At 44.3% G+C, this 21,600-nt stretch overlaps 1 protein-coding gene across 1 annotated transcript in view; it reads right to left on the reverse strand.

Moving 5' to 3' along the window:
- Positions 1 to 21,600, reverse strand: part of LOC140372545 (A disintegrin and metalloproteinase with thrombospondin motifs 2-like) — a gene marked incomplete at its 5' end in the record, with an annotated part of 315,752 nt that overhangs the window by 287,455 nt on the left and 6,697 nt on the right. The window contains 2 exons of the mRNA XM_072459676.1: positions 15,879 to 15,962; positions 19,041 to 19,150. Coding sequence (XP_072315777.1) covers positions 15,879 to 15,962; positions 19,041 to 19,150 — 194 coding nt within the window. The remainder of the gene's footprint in view (positions 1 to 15,878; positions 15,963 to 19,040; positions 19,151 to 21,600) is intronic.

Below are 21,600 nucleotides of genomic sequence, written 5' to 3' on the forward strand. Positions count from 1 at the left end.
AAAGGTCAGTGTCAGATGTACGATGTGCATAAAGGTCAGTGTGAGACGTACGATGTGCATATAGGTCATTGAGAGACAAACGATGTGCATAAAGGTCAATTAGAGACGTACGATGTGCATAAAGGTCAATGAGAGACGTACAATGTGCATAAAGGTCAGTGTCAGATGTACGATGTGCATAAAGGTCAGTGTGAGAGACGTAAGATGTGCAAAAAGGTCATTGAGAGACGTACGATGTGCATAAAGGTCAGTTAGAGACGTACGATGTTCATAAAGGTCAGTGTCAGATGTACGATGTGAATAAAGGTCAGTGTGAGACGTACGATGTGCATATAGGTCATTGAGAGACGTACGATGTGCATAAAGGTCAGTGAGAGATGTACAATGTGCATAAAGGTCAGTGTGAGACGTACGATGTGCATATAGGTCATTGAGAGACAAACGATGTGCATAAAGGTCAATTAGAGACGTACGATGTGCATAAAGGTCAATGAGAGACGTACAATGTGCATAAAGGTCAGTGTCAGATGTACGATGCGCATAAAGGTCAGTGTGAGAGACGTAAGATGTGCAAAAGGTCATTGTGAGACGTACGATGTGCATAAAGGTCAGTGTGCGACGTACGATGTGCATAAAGGTCAGTGTGAGACGTACAATGTGCATAAAGGTCAGTGCTAGACCTACGATGTGCATAAAGGTCAGTGTGAGAGACGTACGATGTGCATAAAGGTCAGTGTGAAAGACGTACGATGTGCATAAAGGTCAGTGTGAGAGAAGTACGATATGCATAAAAGTCGGTGTGAGAGAAGTACGATGTGCCTAAAGGTCAGTGTGTGAGACGTACGATGTGCATTAAAGGTCAGTGTGAGAGACCTACGATGTGCATAAAGGTCAGTGTGAGAGACATACGATGTGCATAAAGGTCTGTGTGAGAGACGTACGATATGCATAAAGGTTAGTGTGTGAGACGTAAGATGTGCATAAAGGTCAGTGTGTGATGTACGATGTGCATAAAGGTAAGTGTGAGGGACATACAATGTGCATAAAGGTCAGTGTGAGAGACCTACGATGTGAATAGAGGTCAATGTGTGATGTACGATGTGCATAAAGGTCAGTGTGAGAGACGTACGATGTGCATAAAGGTCAGTGTGAGAGACGTACGATGTGCATAAAGGTCAGTGTGAGAGACGTACGATGTGCATAAAGGTCAGTGTGAGAGACGTACGATATGCATAAAGGTCAGTGTGAGGGACGTACGATGTGCATAAAGGTCAGTGTGAGACATACGATGTGCATAAAGGTCAGTGAGAGACTTACGATGTGCATAAAGGTCAGTTTCAGATGTACGATGTGAATAAAGGTCAGTGTGAGACGTACGATGTGCATATAGGTCATTGAGAGACGTACGATGTGCATAAAGGTCAGTTAGAGACGTACGATGTTCATAAAGGTCAGTGTCAGATGTACGATGTGCATAAAGGTCAGTGTGAGACGTACGATGTGCATATAGGTCATTGAGAGACAAACGATGTGCATAAAGGTCAGTGTCAGATGTACGATGTGCATAAAGGTCAGTGTGAGAGACGTAAGATGTGCAAAAAGGTCATTGAGAGACGTACGATGTGCATAAAGGTCAGTTAGAGACGTACGATGTTCATAAAGGTCAGTGTCAGATGTACGATGTGAATAAAGGTCAGTGTGAGACGTACGATGTGCATATAGGTCATTGAGAGACGTACGATGTGCATAAAGGTCAGTTAGAGACGTACGATGTGCATAAAGGTCAGTTTCAGATGTACGATGTGTATAAAGGTCGGTGTGAGACGTACGATGTGCATATAGGTCATTGAGAGACAAACGATGTGCATAAAGGTCAATTAGAGACGTACGATGTGCATAAAGGTCAATGAGAGACGTACAATGTGCATAAAGGTCAGTGTCAGATGTACGATGTGCATAAAGGTCAGTGTGAGAGACGTAAGATGTGCAAAAGGTCATTGTGAGACGTACGATGTGCATAAAGGTCAGTGTGCGACGTACGATGTGCATAAAGGTCAGTGTGAAACGTACAATGTGCATAAAGGTCAGTGCTAGACCTACGATGTGCATAAAGGTCAGTGTGAGAGACGTACGATGTGCATAAAAGTCGGTGTGAAAGACGTACGATGTGCATAAAGGTCAGTGTGAGACGTACAATGTGCATAAAGGTCAGTGCTAGACCTACGATGTGCATAAAGGTCAGTGTGAGAGACGTACGATGTGCATAAAGGTCAGTGTGAAAAACGTACGATGTGCATAAAGGTCAGTGTGAGAGAAGTACGATATGCATTAAAGTCGGTGTGAGAGACGTACGATGTGCCTAAAGGTCAGTGTGTGAGACGTACGATGTGCATTAAAGGTCAGTGTGAGAGACCTACGATGTGCATAAAGGTCAGTGTGAGAGACATACGATGTGCATAAAGGTCTGTTTGAGAGACGTACGATATGAATAAAGGTTAGTGTGTGAGACGTAAGATGTGCATAAAGGTCAGTGTGTGATGTACGATGTGCATAAAGGTCAGTGTGAGAGACATACAATGTGCATAAAGGTCAGTGTGAGAGACGTACGATGTGAATAGAGGTCAATGTGTGATGTACGATGTGCATAAAGGTCAGTGTGAGAGACATACGATGTGCATAAAGGTCAGTGTGAGAGACGTACGATGTGCATAAAGGTCAGTGTGTGAGACGTACGATGTGCATAAAGGTCAGTGTGAGAGACATACGATGTGCATAAAGGTCAGTGTGTGAGACGTACGATGTGCATAAAGGTCAGTGTGTGAGACGTACGATGTGCAAAAACGTCACTGTCAGATATACGATGTGCATAAAGGTCTGTGTGAGAGACGTACGATATGCATAAAGGTTAGTGTGTGAGACGTAAGATGTGCATAAAGGTCAGTGTGTGATGTATGATGTGCATAAAGGTCAGTGTGAGAGACATACAATGTGCATAAAGGTCAGTGTGAGAGACGTACGATGTGAATAGAGGTCAATGTGTGATGTACGATGTGCATAAAGGTCAGTGTGAGAGACGTACGATGTGCATAAAGGTCAGTGTGAGAGACGTACGATGTGCATAAAGGTCAGTGTGAGAGATTTACGATGTGCATAAAGGTCAGTGTGAGAGACGTACGATATGCATAAAGGTCAGTGTGAGAGACGTACGATGTGCATAAAGGTCAGTGTGAGACATACGATGTGCATAAAGGTCAGTGAGAGACTTACGATGTGCATAAAGGTCAGTTTCAGATGTACGATGTGAATAAAGGTCAGTGTGAGAGTACGATGTGCATATAGGTCATTGAGAGACGTACGATGTGCATAAAGGTCAGTTAGAGACGTACGATGTTCATAAAGGTCAGTGTCAGATGTACGATGTGCATAATGGTCAGTGTGAGACGTACGATGTGCATATAGGTCATTGAGAGACAAACGATGTGCATAAAGGTCAATTAGAGACGTACGATGTGCATAAAGGTCAATGAGAGACGTACAATGTGCATAAAGGTCAGTGTCAGATGTACGATGTGCATAAAGGTCAGTGTGAGAGACGTAAGATGTGCAAAAGGTCATTGTGAGACGTACGATGTGCATAAAGGTCAGTGTGCGACGTACGATGTGCATAAAGGTCAGTGTGAGACGTACAATGTGCATAAAGGTTAGTGCTAGACCTACGATGTGCATAAAGGTCAGTGTGAGAGACGTACGATGTGCATAAAGGTCAGTGTGAAAGACGTACGATGTGCATAAAGGTCAGTGTGAGAGAAGTACGATATGCATAAAAGTCAGTGTGAGAGACGTACGATGTGCATAAAGGTCAGTGTGAGACGTACAATGTGCATAAAGGTCAGTGCTAGACCTACGATGTGCATAAAGGTCAGTGTGAGAGACGTACGATGTGCATAAAGGTCAGTGTGAAAGACGTACGATGTGCATAAAGGTCAGTGTGAGAGACGTACGATGTGCATTAAAGGTCAGTGTGAGAGACCTACGATGTGCATAAAGGTCAGTGTGAGAGACGTAAGATGTGCATAAAGGTCAGTGTGAGACATACGATGTGCATAAAGGTCATTGAGAGACTTACGATGTGCATAAAGGTCAGTATGAGATGTACAATGTGCATAGAGGTCAGTGTGTGATGTACGATGTGCATAAAGGTCAGTGTGAGAGACATACGATGTGCATAAAGGTCAGTGTGTGAGACGTACGATGTGCATAGAGGTCAGTGTGAGAGACGTACGATGTGCAAAAAGGTCAGTATGAGAGACGTACGATGTGCATAAAGGTCAGTGTGAGAGACGTACGATGTGCATAAAGGTCAGTGTGAGAGACGTACGATATGCATAAAGGTCAGTGTGAGACGTACGATGTGCATAAAGGTCAGTGACAGACGTATGATGTGCATAAAGGTCAGTGAGAGACGTACGATGTGCATAAAGGTCAGTGTCAGATGTACGATGTGCATAAAGGTTAGTGAGAGACGTACGATGTGCATAAAGGTCAGTGTCAGATGTACGATGTGCATAAAGGTTAGTGTGAGACGTACGATGTGCATAAAGGTCAGTGTGAGAGACGTACGATGTGCATAAAGGTCAGTGTGAGAGACGTACGATGTGCATAAAGGTCTGTGTGAGAGACATACGATGTGCATAAAGGTCAGTGTGAGAGACGTACGATGTGCATAAAGGTCAGTGTGAGAGACGTACGATGTGCATAAAGGTCATTGTGAGAGACATACGATATGCATAAAGGTCAGTGTGTGAGACGTACGATGTGCATAGAGGTCAGTGTGTGATGTACGATGTGCATAAAGGTCAGTGTGAGAGACGTACGATGTGCATAAAGGTCAATGAGAGACGTACAATGTGCATAAAGGTCAGTGTCAGATGTACGATGTGCATAAAGGTCAGTGTGAGAGACGTAAGATGTGCAAAAGGTCATTGTGAGACGTACGATGTGCATAAAGGTCAGTGTGCGACGTACGATGTGCATAAAGGTCAGTGTGAGACGTACAATGTGCATAAAGGTTAGTGCTAGACCTACGATGTGCATAAAGGTCAGTGTGAGAGACGTACGATGTGCATAAAGGTCAGTGTGAAAGACGTACGATGTGCATAAAGGTCAGTGTGAGAGAAGTACGATATGCATAAAAGTCGGTGTGAGAGACGTACGATGTGCATAAAGGTCAGTGTGAGACGTACAATGTGCATAAAGGTCAGTGCTAGACCTACGATGTGCATAAAGGTCAGTGTGAGAGACGTACGATGTGCATAAAGGTCAGTGTGAAAGACGTACGATGTGCATAAAGGTCAGTGTGAGAGACGTACGATGTGCATTAAAGGTCAGTGTGAGAGACCTACGATGTGCATAAAGGTCAGTGTGAGAGACGTAAGATGTGCATAAAGGTCAGTGTGAGACATACGATGTGCATAAAGGTCATTGAGAGACTTACGATGTGCATAAAGGTCAGTATGAGATGTACAATGTGCATAGAGGTCAGTGTGTGATGTACGATGTGCATAAAGGTCAGTGTGAGAGACATACGATGTGCATAAAGGTCAGTGTGTGAGACGTACGATGTGCATAGAGGTCAGTGTGTGATGTACGATGTGCAAAAAGGTCAGTATGAGAGACGTACGATGTGCATAAAGGTCAGTGTGAGAGACGTACGATGTGCATAAAGGTCAGTGTGAGAGACGTACGATATGCATAAAGGTCAGTGTGAGACGTACGATGTGCATAAAGGTCAGTGACAGACGTATGATGTGCATAAAGGTCAGTGAGAGACGTACGATGTGCATAAAGGTCAGTGTCAGATGTACGATGTGCATAAAGGTTAGTGAGAGACGTACGATGTGCATAAAGGTCAGTGTCAGATGTACGATGTGCATAAAGGTTAGTGTGAGACGTACGATGTGCATAAAGGTCAGTGTGAGAGACGTACGATGTGCATAAAGGTCAGTGTGAGAGACGTACGATGTGCATAAAGGTCTGTGTGAGAGACGTACGATGTGCATAAAGGTCAGTGTGAGAGACGTACGATGTGCATAAAGGTCAGTGTGAGAGACGTACGATGTGCATAAAGGTCATTGTGAGAGACATACGATATGCATAAAGGTCAGTGTGTGAGACGTACGATGTGCATAGAGGTCAGTGTGTGATGTACGATGTGCATAAAGGTCAGTGTGAGAGACATACAATGTGCATAAAGGTCAGTGTGAGAGACGTACGATGTGCATAAAGGTCAGTGTGAGAGACGTACGATATGCATAAAGGTCAGTGTGAGAGACGTACGATGTGCATAAAGGTCAGTGTGAGACATACGATGTGCATAAAGGTCAGTGAGAGATTTACGATGTGCATAAAGGTCAGTGTCAGATGTACGATGTGCATAAAGGTCAGTGTGAGACGTACGATGTACATATAGGTCATTGAGAGACGTACGATGTGCATAAAGGTCAGTTAGAGACGTACGATGTGCATAAAGGTCAGTGAGAGATGTACAATGTGCATAAAGGGCAGTGTGAGACGTACGATGTTCATAAAGGTCAGTGTCGGATTTACGATGTGCATAAAGGTCAGTGTGAGACGTACGATGTGCATAAAGGTCAGTTAGAGACGTACGATGTGCATAAAGGTCAGTGAGAGACGTACAATGTGCATAAAGGTCAGTGTCAGATGTACGATGTGCATAAAGGTCAATGTAAGACGTACGATGTGCATAAAGGTCAGTGTGAGTGACGTACGATGTGCATAAAGGTCAGTGTGAGAGACGTAAGATGTGCATAAAGGTCAGTGTGTGAGACGTACGATGTGCATAAAGGTCAGTGTGAGATGTACGATGTGCATAAAGGTCAGTCTGAGATGTACGATGTGCTTAAAGGTCAGTATGAGAGACGTACGATGTGCATAAAGGTCAGTATGAGAGACGTACGATGTGCATAAAGGTCAGTTAGAGACGTACGATGTGCATAAAGGTCAGTGAGAGATGTACAATGTGCATAAAGGGCAGTGTGAGACGTACGATGTTCATAAAGGTCAGTGTCAGATTTACGATGTGCATAAAGGTCAGTGTGAGACGTAAGATGTGCATAAAGGTCAGTTAGAGACGTACGATGTGCATAAAGGTCAGTGAGAGACGTACAATGTGCATAAAGGTCAGTGTCAGATGTATGATGTGCATAAAGGTCAGTGTGAGACGTACGATGTGCATAAAGGTCAGTGTGAGTGACGTACGATGTGCATAAAGGTCAGTGTGAGATGTACGATGTGCTTAAAGGTCAGTATGAGAGACGTACGATGTGCATAAAGGTCAGTGTGAGAGACGTACGATGTGCATAAAGGTCATTGTGAGAGACGTACGATGTGCATAAAGGTCAGTGTGAGAGACGTACGATGTGCATAAAGTTCAGTGTGAGACATACGATGTGCATAAAGGTCAGTGTGAGAGACGTACGATGTGCATAAAGGTTAGTGTGAGACGTACAATGTGCATAAAGGTCAGTGTGTGAGACGTACGATGTGCATAAAGGTCAGTGTGAGAGATGTACGATGTGCATAAAGGTCAGTTTGAGACGTACGATGTGCCTAAAGGTCAGTGTGAGAGATGTACGATGTGCATAAAGGTCAGTGTGAGAGACGTACGATGTGCATAAAGGTCAGTGTGAGAGACGTACGATGTGCATAAAGGTCAGTGTGAGACGTACAATGTGCATAATGGTCAGTGTGAGACATACGATGTGCATAAAGGTCAGTTTGAGAGACGTAGGATGTGCATAAAGGTCAGTGTGAGAGACGTACGATGTGCATAAAGGTCAGTGTGTGAGATGTACGATGTGCATAAAGGTCAGTGTGAGAGATGTACGATGTGCATAAAGGTCAGTGTGAGACGTACAATGTGCATAAAGGTCAGTGTGAGACGTACGATGTGCATAAAGGTCAGTTTGAGACGTAATATGTGCCTAAAGGTCAGTGTGAGAGATGTACGATGTGCATAAAGGTCAGTGTGAGAGACGTACGATGTGCATAAAGGTCAGTGTGAGAGACGTACAATGTGCATAATGGTCAGTGTGAGACATACGAAGTGCATAAAGGTCAGTTCTAGAGACGTAGGATGTGCATAAAGGTCAGTGTGAGAGACGTACGATGTGCATAAAGGTCAGTGTGTGAGATGTACGATGTGCATAAAGGTCAGTGTGAGAGACATACGATGTGCATAAAGGTCAGTGTGTGAGACGTACGATGTGCAAAAAGGTCAGTATGAGAGACATACGATGTGCATAAAAGTCAGTGTGAGAGACGTACGATGTGAATAGAGGTCAATGTGAGAGACGTACGATATGCATAAAGGTCAGTGTGAGACGTACGATGTGCATAAAGGTCAGTGAGAGACGTACAATGTGCTTAAAGGTCAGAGACGTACGATGTGCATAAAGGTCAGTGAGAGACGTACGATGTGCATAAAGGTCAGTGTCAGATGTACAATGTGCATAAAGGTCAGTGTGAGACGTACAATGTGCATAAAGGTCAGTGTGAGAGACATACGATGTGCATAAAGGTCAGTGTGAGAGACGTACGATGTGCATAAAGGTCAGTGTGTGAGACGTACGATGTGCAAAAACGTCACTGTCAGATATACGATGTGCATAAAGGTCAGTGTGAGAGACGTACGATATGCATAAAGGTTAGTGTGTGAGACGTAAAATGTGCATAAAGGTCAGTGTGAGAGACATACGATGTGCATAAAGGTCAGTGTGAGAGACGTACGATGTGAATAGAGGTCAATGTGTGATGTACGATGTGCATAAAGGTCAGTGTGAGAGACGTACGATGTGCATAAAGGTCAGTGTGAGAGACGTACGATGTGCATAAAGGTCAGTGTGAGAGACGTACGATGTGCATAAAGGTCAGTGTGAGAGATGTACGATATGCATAAAGGTCAGTGTGAGAGACGTACGATGTGCATAAAGGTCAGTGTGAGACATACGATGTGCATAAAGGTCAGTGAGAGACTTACGATGTGCATAAAGGTCAGTTTCAGATGTACGATGTGAATAAAGGTCAGTGTGAGACGTACGATGTGCATATAGGTCATTGAGAGACGTACGATGTGCATAAAGGTCAGTTAGAGACGTACGATGTTCATAAAGGTCAGTGTCAGATGTACGATGTGCATAAAGGTCAGTGTGAGACGTACGATGTGCATATAGGTCATTGAGAGACGTCCGATGTGCATAAAGGTCAATTAGAGACGTCCGATGTGCATAAAGGTCAATGAGAGACGTACAATGTGCATAAAGGTCAGTGTCAGATGTACGATGTGCATAAAGGTCAGTGTGAGAGACGTAAGATGTGCAAAAAGGTCATTGTGAGACGTACGATGTGCATAAAGGTCAGTGTGCGACGTACGATGTGCATAAAGGTCAGTGTGAGACGTACAATGTGCATAAAGGTCAGTGCTAGACCTACGATGTGCATAAAGGTCAGTGTGAGAGACGTACGATGTGCATAAAGGTCAGTGTGAAAGACGTACGATGTGCATAAAGGTCAGTGTGAGAGAAGTACGATGTGCATAAAGGTCAGTGTGAGAGAAGTACGATATGCATAAAAGTCGGTGTGAGAGACGTACGATGTGCATAAAGGTCAGTATGAGACGTACAATGTGCATAAAGGCCAGTGCTAGACCTACGATGTGCATAAAGGTCAGTGTGAGAGACGTACGATGTGCATAAAGGTCAGTGTGAAAGACGTACGATGTGCATAAAGGTCAGTGTGAGAGACGTACGATGTGCTTAAAGGTCAGTGTGAGACGTACAATGTGCATAAAGGTCAGTGCTAGACCTACGATGTGCATAAAGGTCAGTGTGAAAGACGTACGATGTGCATAAAGGTCAGTGTGAAAGACGTACGATATGCATAAAAGTCGGTGTGAGAGACGTACGATGTGCCTAAAGGTCAGTGTGTGAGACGTACGATGTGCATTAAAGGTCAGTGTGAGAGACCTACGATGTGCATAAAGGTCAGTGTGAGAGACGTACGATGTGCATAAAGGTCAGTGTGAGACATACGATGTGCATAAAGGTCATTGAGAGACTTACGATGTGCATAAAGGTCAGTATGAGATGTACAATGTGCATAGAGGTCAGTGTGTGATGTACGATGTGCATAAAGGTCAGTGTGAGAGACGTACGATGTGCATAGAGGTCAGTGTGTGATGTACGATGTGCAAAAAGGTCAGTATGAGAGACGTACGATGTGCATAAAGGTCAGTAGGAGAGACGTATGATGTTTATAAAGATCAGTGTGTGAGACATACGATGTGCATAAAGGTCAGTTCTAGAGACGTAGGATGTGCATAAAGGTCAGTGTGAGAGACGTACGATGTGCATAAAGGTCAGTGTGTGAGATGTACGATGTGCATAAAGGTCAGTGTGAGAGATGTACGATGTGCATAAAGGTCAGTGTGAGACGTACAATGTGCATAAAGGTCAGTGTGAGACGTACGATGTGCATAAAGGTCAGTGTGAGACGTACGATGTTCATAAAGGTCAGTGTGAGAGACGTACGATGTGCATAAAGGTCAGTGTGAGACGTACGATATGCATAAAGGTCAGTGTGTGAGACGTACGATGTGCATAAAGGTCAGTGTGAGAGATGTACGATGTGCATAAAGGTCAGTGTGAGACGTACGATGTGCATAAAGGTCAGTGTGAGACGTACGATGTGCATAAAGATCAGTGTGAGAGACGTACGATGTGCATAAAGGTCAGTGTGAGAGACGTACGATGTGCATAAAGGTCAGTGTGAGACGTACGATGTGCATAAAGGTCAGTGTGAGATGTACGATGTGCATAAAGGTCAGTGTGAGACGTACGATGTGCATAAAGGTCAGTGTGAGAGACGTACGATGTGCATAAAGGTCAATGTGTGATGTACGATGTGCATAAAGGTCAGTGTGAGAGACGTACGATGTGCATAAAGGTCAATGTGTGATGTACGATGTGCATAAAGGTCAGTGTGAGAGACGTACGATGTGCATAAAGGTCAATGTGTGATGTACGATGTGCATAAAGGTCAGTGTGAGAGACGTACGATGTGCATAAAGGTCAGTGAGAGATGTACAATGTGCATAAAGGGCAGTGTGAGACGTACGATGTTCATAAAGGTCAGTGTCGGATTTACGATGTGCATAAAGGTCAGTGTGAGACGTACGATGTGCATAAAGGTCAGTTAGAGACGTACGATGTGCATAAAGGTCAGTGAGAGACGTACAATGTGCATAAAGGTCAGTGTCAGATGTACGATGTGCATAAAGGTCAATGTAAGACGTACGATGTGCATAAAGGTCAGTGTGAGTGACGTACGATGTGCATAAAGGTCAGTGTGAGAGACGTAAGATGTGCATAAAGGTCAGTGTGTGAGACGTACGATGTGCATAAAGGTCAGTGTGAGATGTACGATGTGCATAAAGGTCAGTCTGAGATGTACGATGTGCTTAAAGGTCAGTATGAGAGACGTACGATGTGCATAAAGGTCAGTATGAGAGACGTACGATGTGCATAAAGGTCAGTTAGAGACGTACGATGTGCATAAAGGTCAGTGAGAGATGTACAATGTGCATAAAGGGCAGTGTGAGACGTACGATGTTCATAAAGGTCAGTGTCAGATTTACGATGTGCATAAAGGTCAGTGTGAGACGTAAGATGTGCATAAAGGTCAGTTAGAGACGTACGATGTGCATAAAGGTCAGTGAGAGACGTACAATGTGCATAAAGGTCAGTGTCAGATGTATGATGTGCATAAAGGTCAGTGTGAGACGTACGATGTGCATAAAGGTCAGTGTGAGTGACGTACGATGTGCATAAAGGTCAGTGTGAGATGTACGATGTGCTTAAAGGTCAGTATGAGAGACGTACGATGTGCATAAAGGTCAGTGTGAGAGACGTACGATGTGCATAAAGGTCATTGTGAGAGACGTACGATGTGCATAAAGGTCAGTGTGAGAGACGTACGATGTGCATAAAGTTCAGTGTGAGACATACGATGTGCATAAAGGTCAGTGTGAGAGACGTACGATGTGCATAAAGGTTAGTGTGAGACGTACAATGTGCATAAAGGTCAGTGTGTGAGACGTACGATGTGCATAAAGGTCAGTGTGAGAGATGTACGATGTGCATAAAGGTCAGTTTGAGACGTACGATGTGCCTAAAGGTCAGTGTGAGAGATGTACGATGTGCATAAAGGTCAGTGTGAGAGACGTACGATGTGCATAAAGGTCAGTGTGAGAGACGTACGATGTGCATAAAGGTCAGTGTGAGACGTACAATGTGCATAATGGTCAGTGTGAGACATACGATGTGCATAAAGGTCAGTTTGAGAGACGTAGGATGTGCATAAAGGTCAGTGTGAGAGACGTACGATGTGCATAAAGGTCAGTGTGTGAGATGTACGATGTGCATAAAGGTCAGTGTGAGAGATGTACGATGTGCATAAAGGTCAGTGTGAGACGTACAATGTGCATAAAGGTCAGTGTGAGACGTACGATGTGCATAAAGGTCAGTTTGAGACGTAATATGTGCCTAAAGGTCAGTGTGAGAGATGTACGATGTGCATAAAGGTCAGTGTGAGAGACGTACGATGTGCATAAAGGTCAGTGTGAGAGACGTACAATGTGCATAATGGTCAGTGTGAGACATACGAAGTGCATAAAGGTCAGTTCTAGAGACGTAGGATGTGCATAAAGGTCAGTGTGAGAGACGTACGATGTGCATAAAGGTCAGTGTGTGAGATGTACGATGTGCATAAAGGTCAGTGTGAGAGACATACGATGTGCATAAAGGTCAGTGTGTGAGACGTACGATGTGCAAAAAGGTCAGTATGAGAGACATACGATGTGCATAAAAGTCAGTGTGAGAGACGTACGATGTGAATAGAGGTCAATGTGAGAGACGTACGATATGCATAAAGGTCAGTGTGAGACGTACGATGTGCATAAAGGTCAGTGAGAGACGTACAATGTGCTTAAAGGTCAGAGACGTACGATGTGCATAAAGGTCAGTGAGAGACGTACGATGTGCATAAAGGTCAGTGTCAGATGTACAATGTGCATAAAGGTCAGTGTGAGACGTACAATGTGCATAAAGGTCAGTGTGAGAGACATACGATGTGCATAAAGGTCAGTGTGAGAGACGTACGATGTGCATAAAGGTCAGTGTGTGAGACGTACGATGTGCAAAAACGTCACTGTCAGATATACGATGTGCATAAAGGTCAGTGTGAGAGACGTACGATATGCATAAAGGTTAGTGTGTGAGACGTAAAATGTGCATAAAGGTCAGTGTGAGAGACATACGATGTGCATAAAGGTCAGTGTGAGAGACGTACGATGTGAATAGAGGTCAATGTGTGATGTACGATGTGCATAAAGGTCAGTGTGAGAGACGTACGATGTGCATAAAGGTCAGTGTGAGAGACGTACGATGTGCATAAAGGTCAGTGTGAGAGACGTACGATGTGCATAAAGGTCAGTGTGAGAGATGTACGATATGCATAAAGGTCAGTGTGAGAGACGTACGATGTGCATAAAGGTCAGTGTGAGAGACGTACGATGTGAATAGAGGTCAATGTGTGATGTACGATGTGCATAAAGGTCAGTGTGAGAGACGTACGATGTGCATAAAGGTCAGTGTGAGAGACGTACGATGTGCATAAAGGTCAGTGTGAGAGACGTACGATGTGCATAAAGGTCAGTGTGAGAGATGTACGATATGCATAAAGGTCAGTGTGAGAGACGTACGATGTGCATAAAGGTCAGTGTGAGACATACGATGTGCATAAAGGTCAGTGAGAGACTTACGATGTGCATAAAGGTCAGTTTCAGATGTACGATGTGAATAAAGGTCAGTGTGAGACGTACGATGTGCATATAGGTCATTGAGAGACGTACGATGTGCATAAAGGTCAGTTAGAGACGTACGATGTTCATAAAGGTCAGTGTCAGATGTACGATGTGCATAAAGGTCAGTGTGAGACGTACGATGTGCATATAGGTCATTGAGAGACGTCCGATGTGCATAAAGGTCAATTAGAGACGTCCGATGTGCATAAAGGTCAATGAGAGACGTACAATGTGCATAAAGGTCAGTGTCAGATGTACGATGTGCATAAAGGTCAGTGTGAGAGACGTAAGATGTGCAAAAAGGTCATTGTGAGACGTACGATGTGCATAAAGGTCAGTGTGCGACGTACGATGTGCATAAAGGTCAGTGTGAGACGTACAATGTGCATAAAGGTCAGTGCTAGACCTACGATGTGCATAAAGGTCAGTGTGAGAGACGTACGATGTGCATAAAGGTCAGTGTGAAAGACGTACGATGTGCATAAAGGTCAGTGTGAGAGAAGTACGATGTGCATAAAGGTCAGTGTGAGAGAAGTACGATATGCATAAAAGTCGGTGTGAGAGACGTACGATGTGCATAAAGGTCAGTATGAGACGTACAATGTGCATAAAGGCCAGTGCTAGACCTACGATGTGCATAAAGGTCAGTGTGAGAGACGTACGATGTGCATAAAGGTCAGTGTGAAAGACGTACGATGTGCATAAAGGTCAGTGTGAGAGACGTACGATGTGCTTAAAGGTCAGTGTGAGACGTACAATGTGCATAAAGGTCAGTGCTAGACCTACGATGTGCATAAAGGTCAGTGTGAAAGACGTACGATGTGCATAAAGGTCAGTGTGAAAGACGTACGATATGCATAAAAGTCGGTGTGAGAGACGTACGATGTGCCTAAAGGTCAGTGTGTGAGACGTACGATGTGCATTAAAGGTCAGTGTGAGAGACCTACGATGTGCATAAAGGTCAGTGTGAGAGACGTACGATGTGCATAAAGGTCAGTGTGAGACATACGATGTGCATAAAGGTCATTGAGAGACTTACGATGTGCATAAAGGTCAGTATGAGATGTACAATGTGCATAGAGGTCAGTGTGTGATGTACGATGTGCATAAAGGTCAGTGTGAGAGACGTACGATGTGCATAGAGGTCAGTGTGTGATGTACGATGTGCAAAAAGGTCAGTATGAGAGACGTACGATGTGCATAAAGGTCAGTAGGAGAGACGTATGATGTTTATAAAGATCAGTGTGTGAGACATACGATGTGCATAAAGGTCAGTTCTAGAGACGTAGGATGTGCATAAAGGTCAGTGTGAGAGACGTACGATGTGCATAAAGGTCAGTGTGTGAGATGTACGATGTGCATAAAGGTCAGTGTGAGAGATGTACGATGTGCATAAAGGTCAGTGTGAGACGTACAATGTGCATAAAGGTCAGTGTGAGACGTACGATGTGCATAAAGGTCAGTGTGAGACGTACGATGTTCATAAAGGTCAGTGTGAGAGACGTACGATGTGCATAAAGGTCAGTGTGAGACGTACGATATGCATAAAGGTCAGTGTGTGAGACGTACGATGTGCATAAAGGTCAGTGTGAGAGATGTACGATGTGCATAAAGGTCAGTGTGAGACGTACGATGTGCATAAAGGTCAGTGTGAGACGTACGATGTGCATAAAGATCAGTGTGAGAGACGTACGATGTGCATAAAGGTCAGTGTGAGAGACGTACGATGTGCATAAAGGTCAGTGTGAGACGTACGATGTGCATAAAGGTCAGTGTGAGATGTACGATGTGCATAAAGGTCAGTGTGAGACGTACGATGTGCATAAAGGTCAGTGTGAGAGACGTACGATGTGCATAAAGGTCAATGTGTGATGTACGATGTGCATAAAGGTCAGTGTGAGAGACGTACGATGTGCATAAAGGTCAATGTGTGACGTACGATGTGCATAAAGGTCAGGAGGTATCTCTGGACGTTCTCTCGGCCATGGAACAGAAGAACTGAATAATCCACTGCCAAAAGAACCTGAAGAAACAGAAAAGTGTAAAAGAATAAAATACTTTTGACTTTAGCCAAAATATTCAAATTTATGTCAGACTTTTTTCATGTTTGTGTATCTTAGGTAACTGTGTACACCCTACAGAACCTACAGAACCTACAGAACCTACAGAACCTACTGCCTACAGAACCTACAGAACCTACTGCATACAGGACCTACGGAGCCTAGAGAACCTACAGAACCTACAGAACCTACTGCCTACAGAACCTACAGAACCTACTGCATACAGGACCTACGGAGCCTAGAGAACCTACAGAACTTACAGCCCACAGAACCTACTGAACCTACAGGACCTAGAGAACCTACATAACGTATTGCCTACAGAACCTACTGAACCTACAGAACCAACTGCCTACAGAGCCTAATGAACCTACGGAACCTACTGCCCACAACACCTACAGAACCTACAGAACCTACAGAATCCACGGAACATACAGAACCTACAAAACCCACAGAACCTACAGAACCTACAGAACCTACTTTCTACAGGACCTAAAGAAACCTAGAGAACCTACAGAACCTACTGCCTACAGAACCTACAGAACCTACAGAACGTAGAGAACCTACTGTCTACAGGACCTACAGAACCTACAGAACCTAAAGAACCTACAGAACCTACTGCCTACAGGACCTACAGAACCTAGAGAACCTACAGAACCTGGAGAACCTACAGAACCTACTGCCTACAGGACCTACAGAACTTAGAGAACCTACAGAACCTACAGAACCTTCTGCCTACAGGACCCACAGAACTTACAGGACCTACAGAACCTACAGAACCTACTGCCTACAGAACCTACAGAACCTACAGAACCTACTGCCTACAGGACCTACAGGACCTACAGAACCTACAGAACCTACAGAACTTACAGAACCTACTGCCTACAGGACCTACAGAACCTACTGCCTACAGGACCTACAGAACCTACAGAACCTACACAACGTACAGAACCTACTGCCTACAGGACCTACAGAACTTACAGTACCTACTCTCTACAGGACCAACAGAACCTACAGGACCTACAGAACTTACAGAACCTACTGCCTACATGACCTACAGAACCTACTGCCTACAGGACCTACAGAACCTACAGAACCTACACAACGTACAGAACCTACTGCCTACAGGACCCAGAGAACTTACAGGACCTACAGAACCTACAGAACCTACAGAACCTACTGCCTACAGAACCTAGAGAACCTACAGAACCTACTGCCTACAGGACCTACAGAACCTACAGGACCTACAGAACCTACTGCCTACAGGACCTACAGAACCTACAGGACCTACAGAACCTACAGAACCTAATGCCTACAGGACCTACAGAACCTACAGGACCTACAGAACCTACAGAACCTACTGCCTACAGGACCTACAGAACCTACAGAACCTACAGAACCTACAGAACCTACTGCCTACAGAACCTACAGGACCTACAGGACCTACAGAACCTACAGAACCTACAGAACCTACTGCCTACAGAACCTACAGGACCTACAGGACCTACAGAACATACAGAACCTACTGCCTATAGAACCTACAGGACCTACAGGACCTACAGAACCTACAGGACCTACAGAACCTAATGCCTACAGAACCTACAGGACCTACAGGACCTACAGAACCTACAGAACCTACTGCCTACAGAACCTACAGGACCTACAGGACCTACAGAACCTACAGAACCTACAGAACCTACAGAACCTACAGAACCTACTGCCTACAGAACCTACAGGACCTACAGGACCTACAGAACCTACAGAACCTACTGCCTACAGAACCTACAGGACCTACAGGACCTACAGAACCTACAGAACCTACAGAACCTACTGCCTACAGAACCTACAGGACCTACAGGACCTACAGAACCTACTGCCTACAGAACATACAGAACCTACTGCCTACAGAACCTACAGGACCTACAGGACCTACAGAACCTACAGGACCTACAGAACCTAATGCCTACAGAACCTACAGGACCTACAGGACCTACAGAACCTACAGAACCTACTGCCTATAGAACCTACAGGACCTACAGGACCTACAGAACCTACAGAACCTACAGAACCTACAGAACCTACAGAACCTACTGCCTATAGAACCTACAGGACCTACAGGACCTACAGAACCTACAGAACCTACAGAAGGATTCATTGAGAGACCAGGACAGACAAACTTAATAAAGCGTTTGGAATATGATTTATATCTTCACTTTGAGGATCAGCAGAACCTCAAACACATGAACAAAAAACCAGGACTAAACCAGGACTAAACCAGGACTAAACCAGGACTAAACCAGGACTAAAGCAGGACTAAACCAGGACTAAACCAGGACTAAAGCAGGACTAAGCCAGGTCTAAAGCAGGACTAAAGCAGGACTAAACCAGGACTAAACCAGGACTAAAGCAGGACTAAACCATGACTAAAGCAGGTCTAAAGCAGGACTAAACCAGGACTAAACCAGGACTAAACCAGGACTAAAGCAGGACTAAACCAGGACTAAACCAGGACTAAAGCAGGACTAAAGCAGGACTAAACCAGGACTAAAGCAGGACTAAACCAGGACTAAACCAGGACTAAACCAGGACTAAAGCAGGACTAAACCAGGACTAAACCAGGACTAAAGCAGGACTAAACCAGGACTAAACCAGGACTAAAGCAGGACTAAACCAGGACTAAACCAGGTCTAAAGCAGGTCTAAAGCAGGACTAAAGCAGGACTAAACCAGGACTAAACCAGGACTAAAGCAGGACTAAAGCAGGACTAAACCAGGTCTAAAGCAGGTCTAAAGCAGGACTAAAGCAGGACTAAACCAGGACTAAACCAGGTCTAAAGCAGGTCTAAAGCAGGACTAAAGCAGGTCTAAAGCAGGACTAAAGCAGGACTAAACCAGGACTAAAGCAGGACTAAAGCAGGACTAAACCAGGACTAAAGCAGGACTAAACCAGGACTAAACCAGGACTAAACCAGGACTAAACCAGGACTAAAGCAGGACTAAAGCAGGACTAAAGTAGGACTAAAGTAGGACCCAGCACAGACTCACCTCGATGTGGAGGAGCTCAGCTTCTGGGGACCTTCTCTTCCTCTTGAGGATTTGGACTGGGTCAGTCCAGGACTCTCGAAGTCTCTGAAACTCAGGACCCCAAAATGGACCTGAACACAGGACAAAGACCAGGACTTAAACACAGGACAAAGACCAGGACTTAAACACAGGACAAAGACCAGGACTTAAACACAGGACAAAGACCAGGACTTAAACACAGGACAAAGACCAGGACTTAAACACAGGACAAAGACCAGGACTTAAACACAGGACAAAGACCAGGACTTAAACACAGGACAAAGACCAGGACTTAAACAGAGGGACAGAAGGTCTAAACCAGAAACAAGTAAGTAAGTACATTTTATTTATATCGCACCTTTCACAGACAGAGGTCACAAAGTGCTTCACAAAACAGAATAAAACAATAAAAACACAAAAAACAAGAAAACAACTTAAACTCAGAGACATTAAATTGAAGCTTCCTCTGTCGCTTGGAAACCAAACCAGACAAAATAGAAAAGAACAGCTTTAGTGAAGTTTCTCTGGGGAAGAGGCGAGATGACCTAAACTCTCAGGGAGTCATTTAAAAGACCACACTCGTACAAAGTCTGGAGACATCAGAAAAGACCACACTCGTACAAAGTCTGGAGACAGAGAAAAGACCACACTCGTACAAAGTCTGGAGACAAAAAAAAAGACCACAATCGTACAGAGTCTGGAGACACAAGAAAAGACCACAATCGTACAGAGTCTGGAGACACAAGAAAAGACCACACTCGTACAAAGTCTGGAGACACAAGAAAAGACCACACTCGTACAAAGTCTGGAGACACGAGAAAAGACCACACTCGTACAAAGTCTGGAGACATGAGAAAAGACCACACTCGTACAAAGTCTGGAGACACAAGAAAAGACCACACTCGTACAAAGTCTGGAGACACAAGAAAAGACCACACTCGTACAAAGTCTGGAGACACAAGAAAAGACCACACTCGTAAAAAGTCTGGAGACACAAGAAAAGACCACACTCGTACAAAGTCTGGAGACATGAGAAAAGACCACACTCGTACAAAGTCTGGAGACACAAGAAAAGACCACACTCGTACAAAGTCTGGAGACACAAGAAAAGACCACACTCGTACAAAGTCTGGAGACATGAGAAAAGACCACACTCGTAAAAAGTCTGGAGACACAAGAAAAGACCACACTCGTACAAAGTCTGGAGACACGAGAAAAGACCACACTCGTACAAAGTCTGGAGACACAGAAAAGACCACATTCATACAAAGTCTGGAGACACAGAAAAGACCACACTCGTACAAAGTCTGAAGACACAGAAAAGACCACACTCGTACAAAGTCTATAGACATGAGAAAAGACCAAACTCGTACAAAGTCTGGAGACACAAGAAAAGACCACACTCGTACAAAGTCTGGAGACGCAGAAAAGACCACACTCGTACAAAGTCTGGAGACACAAGAGAAGACCACACTCGTACAAAGTCTGGAAACACAGAAAAGACCACACTTGTATTAAAGTCTGGAGACATGAGAAAAGACCACACTCGTACAAAGTCTGGAGACACAAGAAAAGACCACACTCGTACAAAGTCTGGAGACGCAGAAAAGACCACACTCGTACAAAGTCTGGAGACACAAGAAAAGACCACACTCGTACAAAGTCTGGAGACGCAGAAAAGACCACACTCGTACAAAGTCTGGAGACACAAGAAAAGACCACACTCGTACAAGTCTGGAGACAAAGAAAAGACCACATTCTTAAAAAGTCTGGAGACACAAGAAAAGACCACACTCGTACAAAGTCTGGAGACAAAAGAAAAGACCACACTCGTACAAAGTCTGGAGAGATGAAAAAAGACCACATTCGTAAAAAGTCTGGAGACACAAGAAAAGACCACACTCATACAAAGTCTGGAGACACAGAAAAGACCACATTCGTACAAAGTCTGGAGACACAGAAAAGACCACACTCGTACAAAGTCTGAAGACACAGAAAAGACCACACTCGTACAAAGTCTGAAGACACAGAAAAGACCACACTCGTACAAAGTCTGGAGACACAAGAAAAGACCACACTCGTACAAAGTCTGGAGACACAAGAAAAGACCACACTCGTACAAAGTCTGGAGACACAAGAAAAGACCACACTCGTACAAAGTCTTGAGACACAAGAAAAAACCACACTCGTACAAAGTCTGGAGAAAAAAAAAAGACCACAATCGTACAAAGTCTAGAGACACAGAAAAGACCACACTCGTACAAAGTCTGGAGACACAAGAAAAGACCACACTCGTACAAAGTCTGGAGACACAGAAAAGACCACACTCGTACAAAGTCTGGAGACACGAGAAAAGACCACACTCGTACAAAGTCTGGAGACACAAGAAAAGACCACACTCGTACAAAGTCTGGAGACACAAGAAAAGACCACACTCGTACAAAGTCTGGAGACATGAGAAAAGACCACACTCGTACAAAGTCTGGAGACATCAGAAAAGACCACACTCGTACAAAGTCTGGAGACACAAGAAAAGACCACA

Source organism: Eucyclogobius newberryi, unplaced genomic scaffold (genome assembly GCF_026437365.1).
Source record: "Eucyclogobius newberryi isolate DKJ021-1_F unplaced genomic scaffold, fEucNew1.0.hap1 SCAF_25, whole genome shotgun sequence".
Lineage (NCBI taxonomy): Eukaryota > Metazoa > Chordata > Actinopteri > Gobiiformes > Gobiidae > Eucyclogobius > Eucyclogobius newberryi.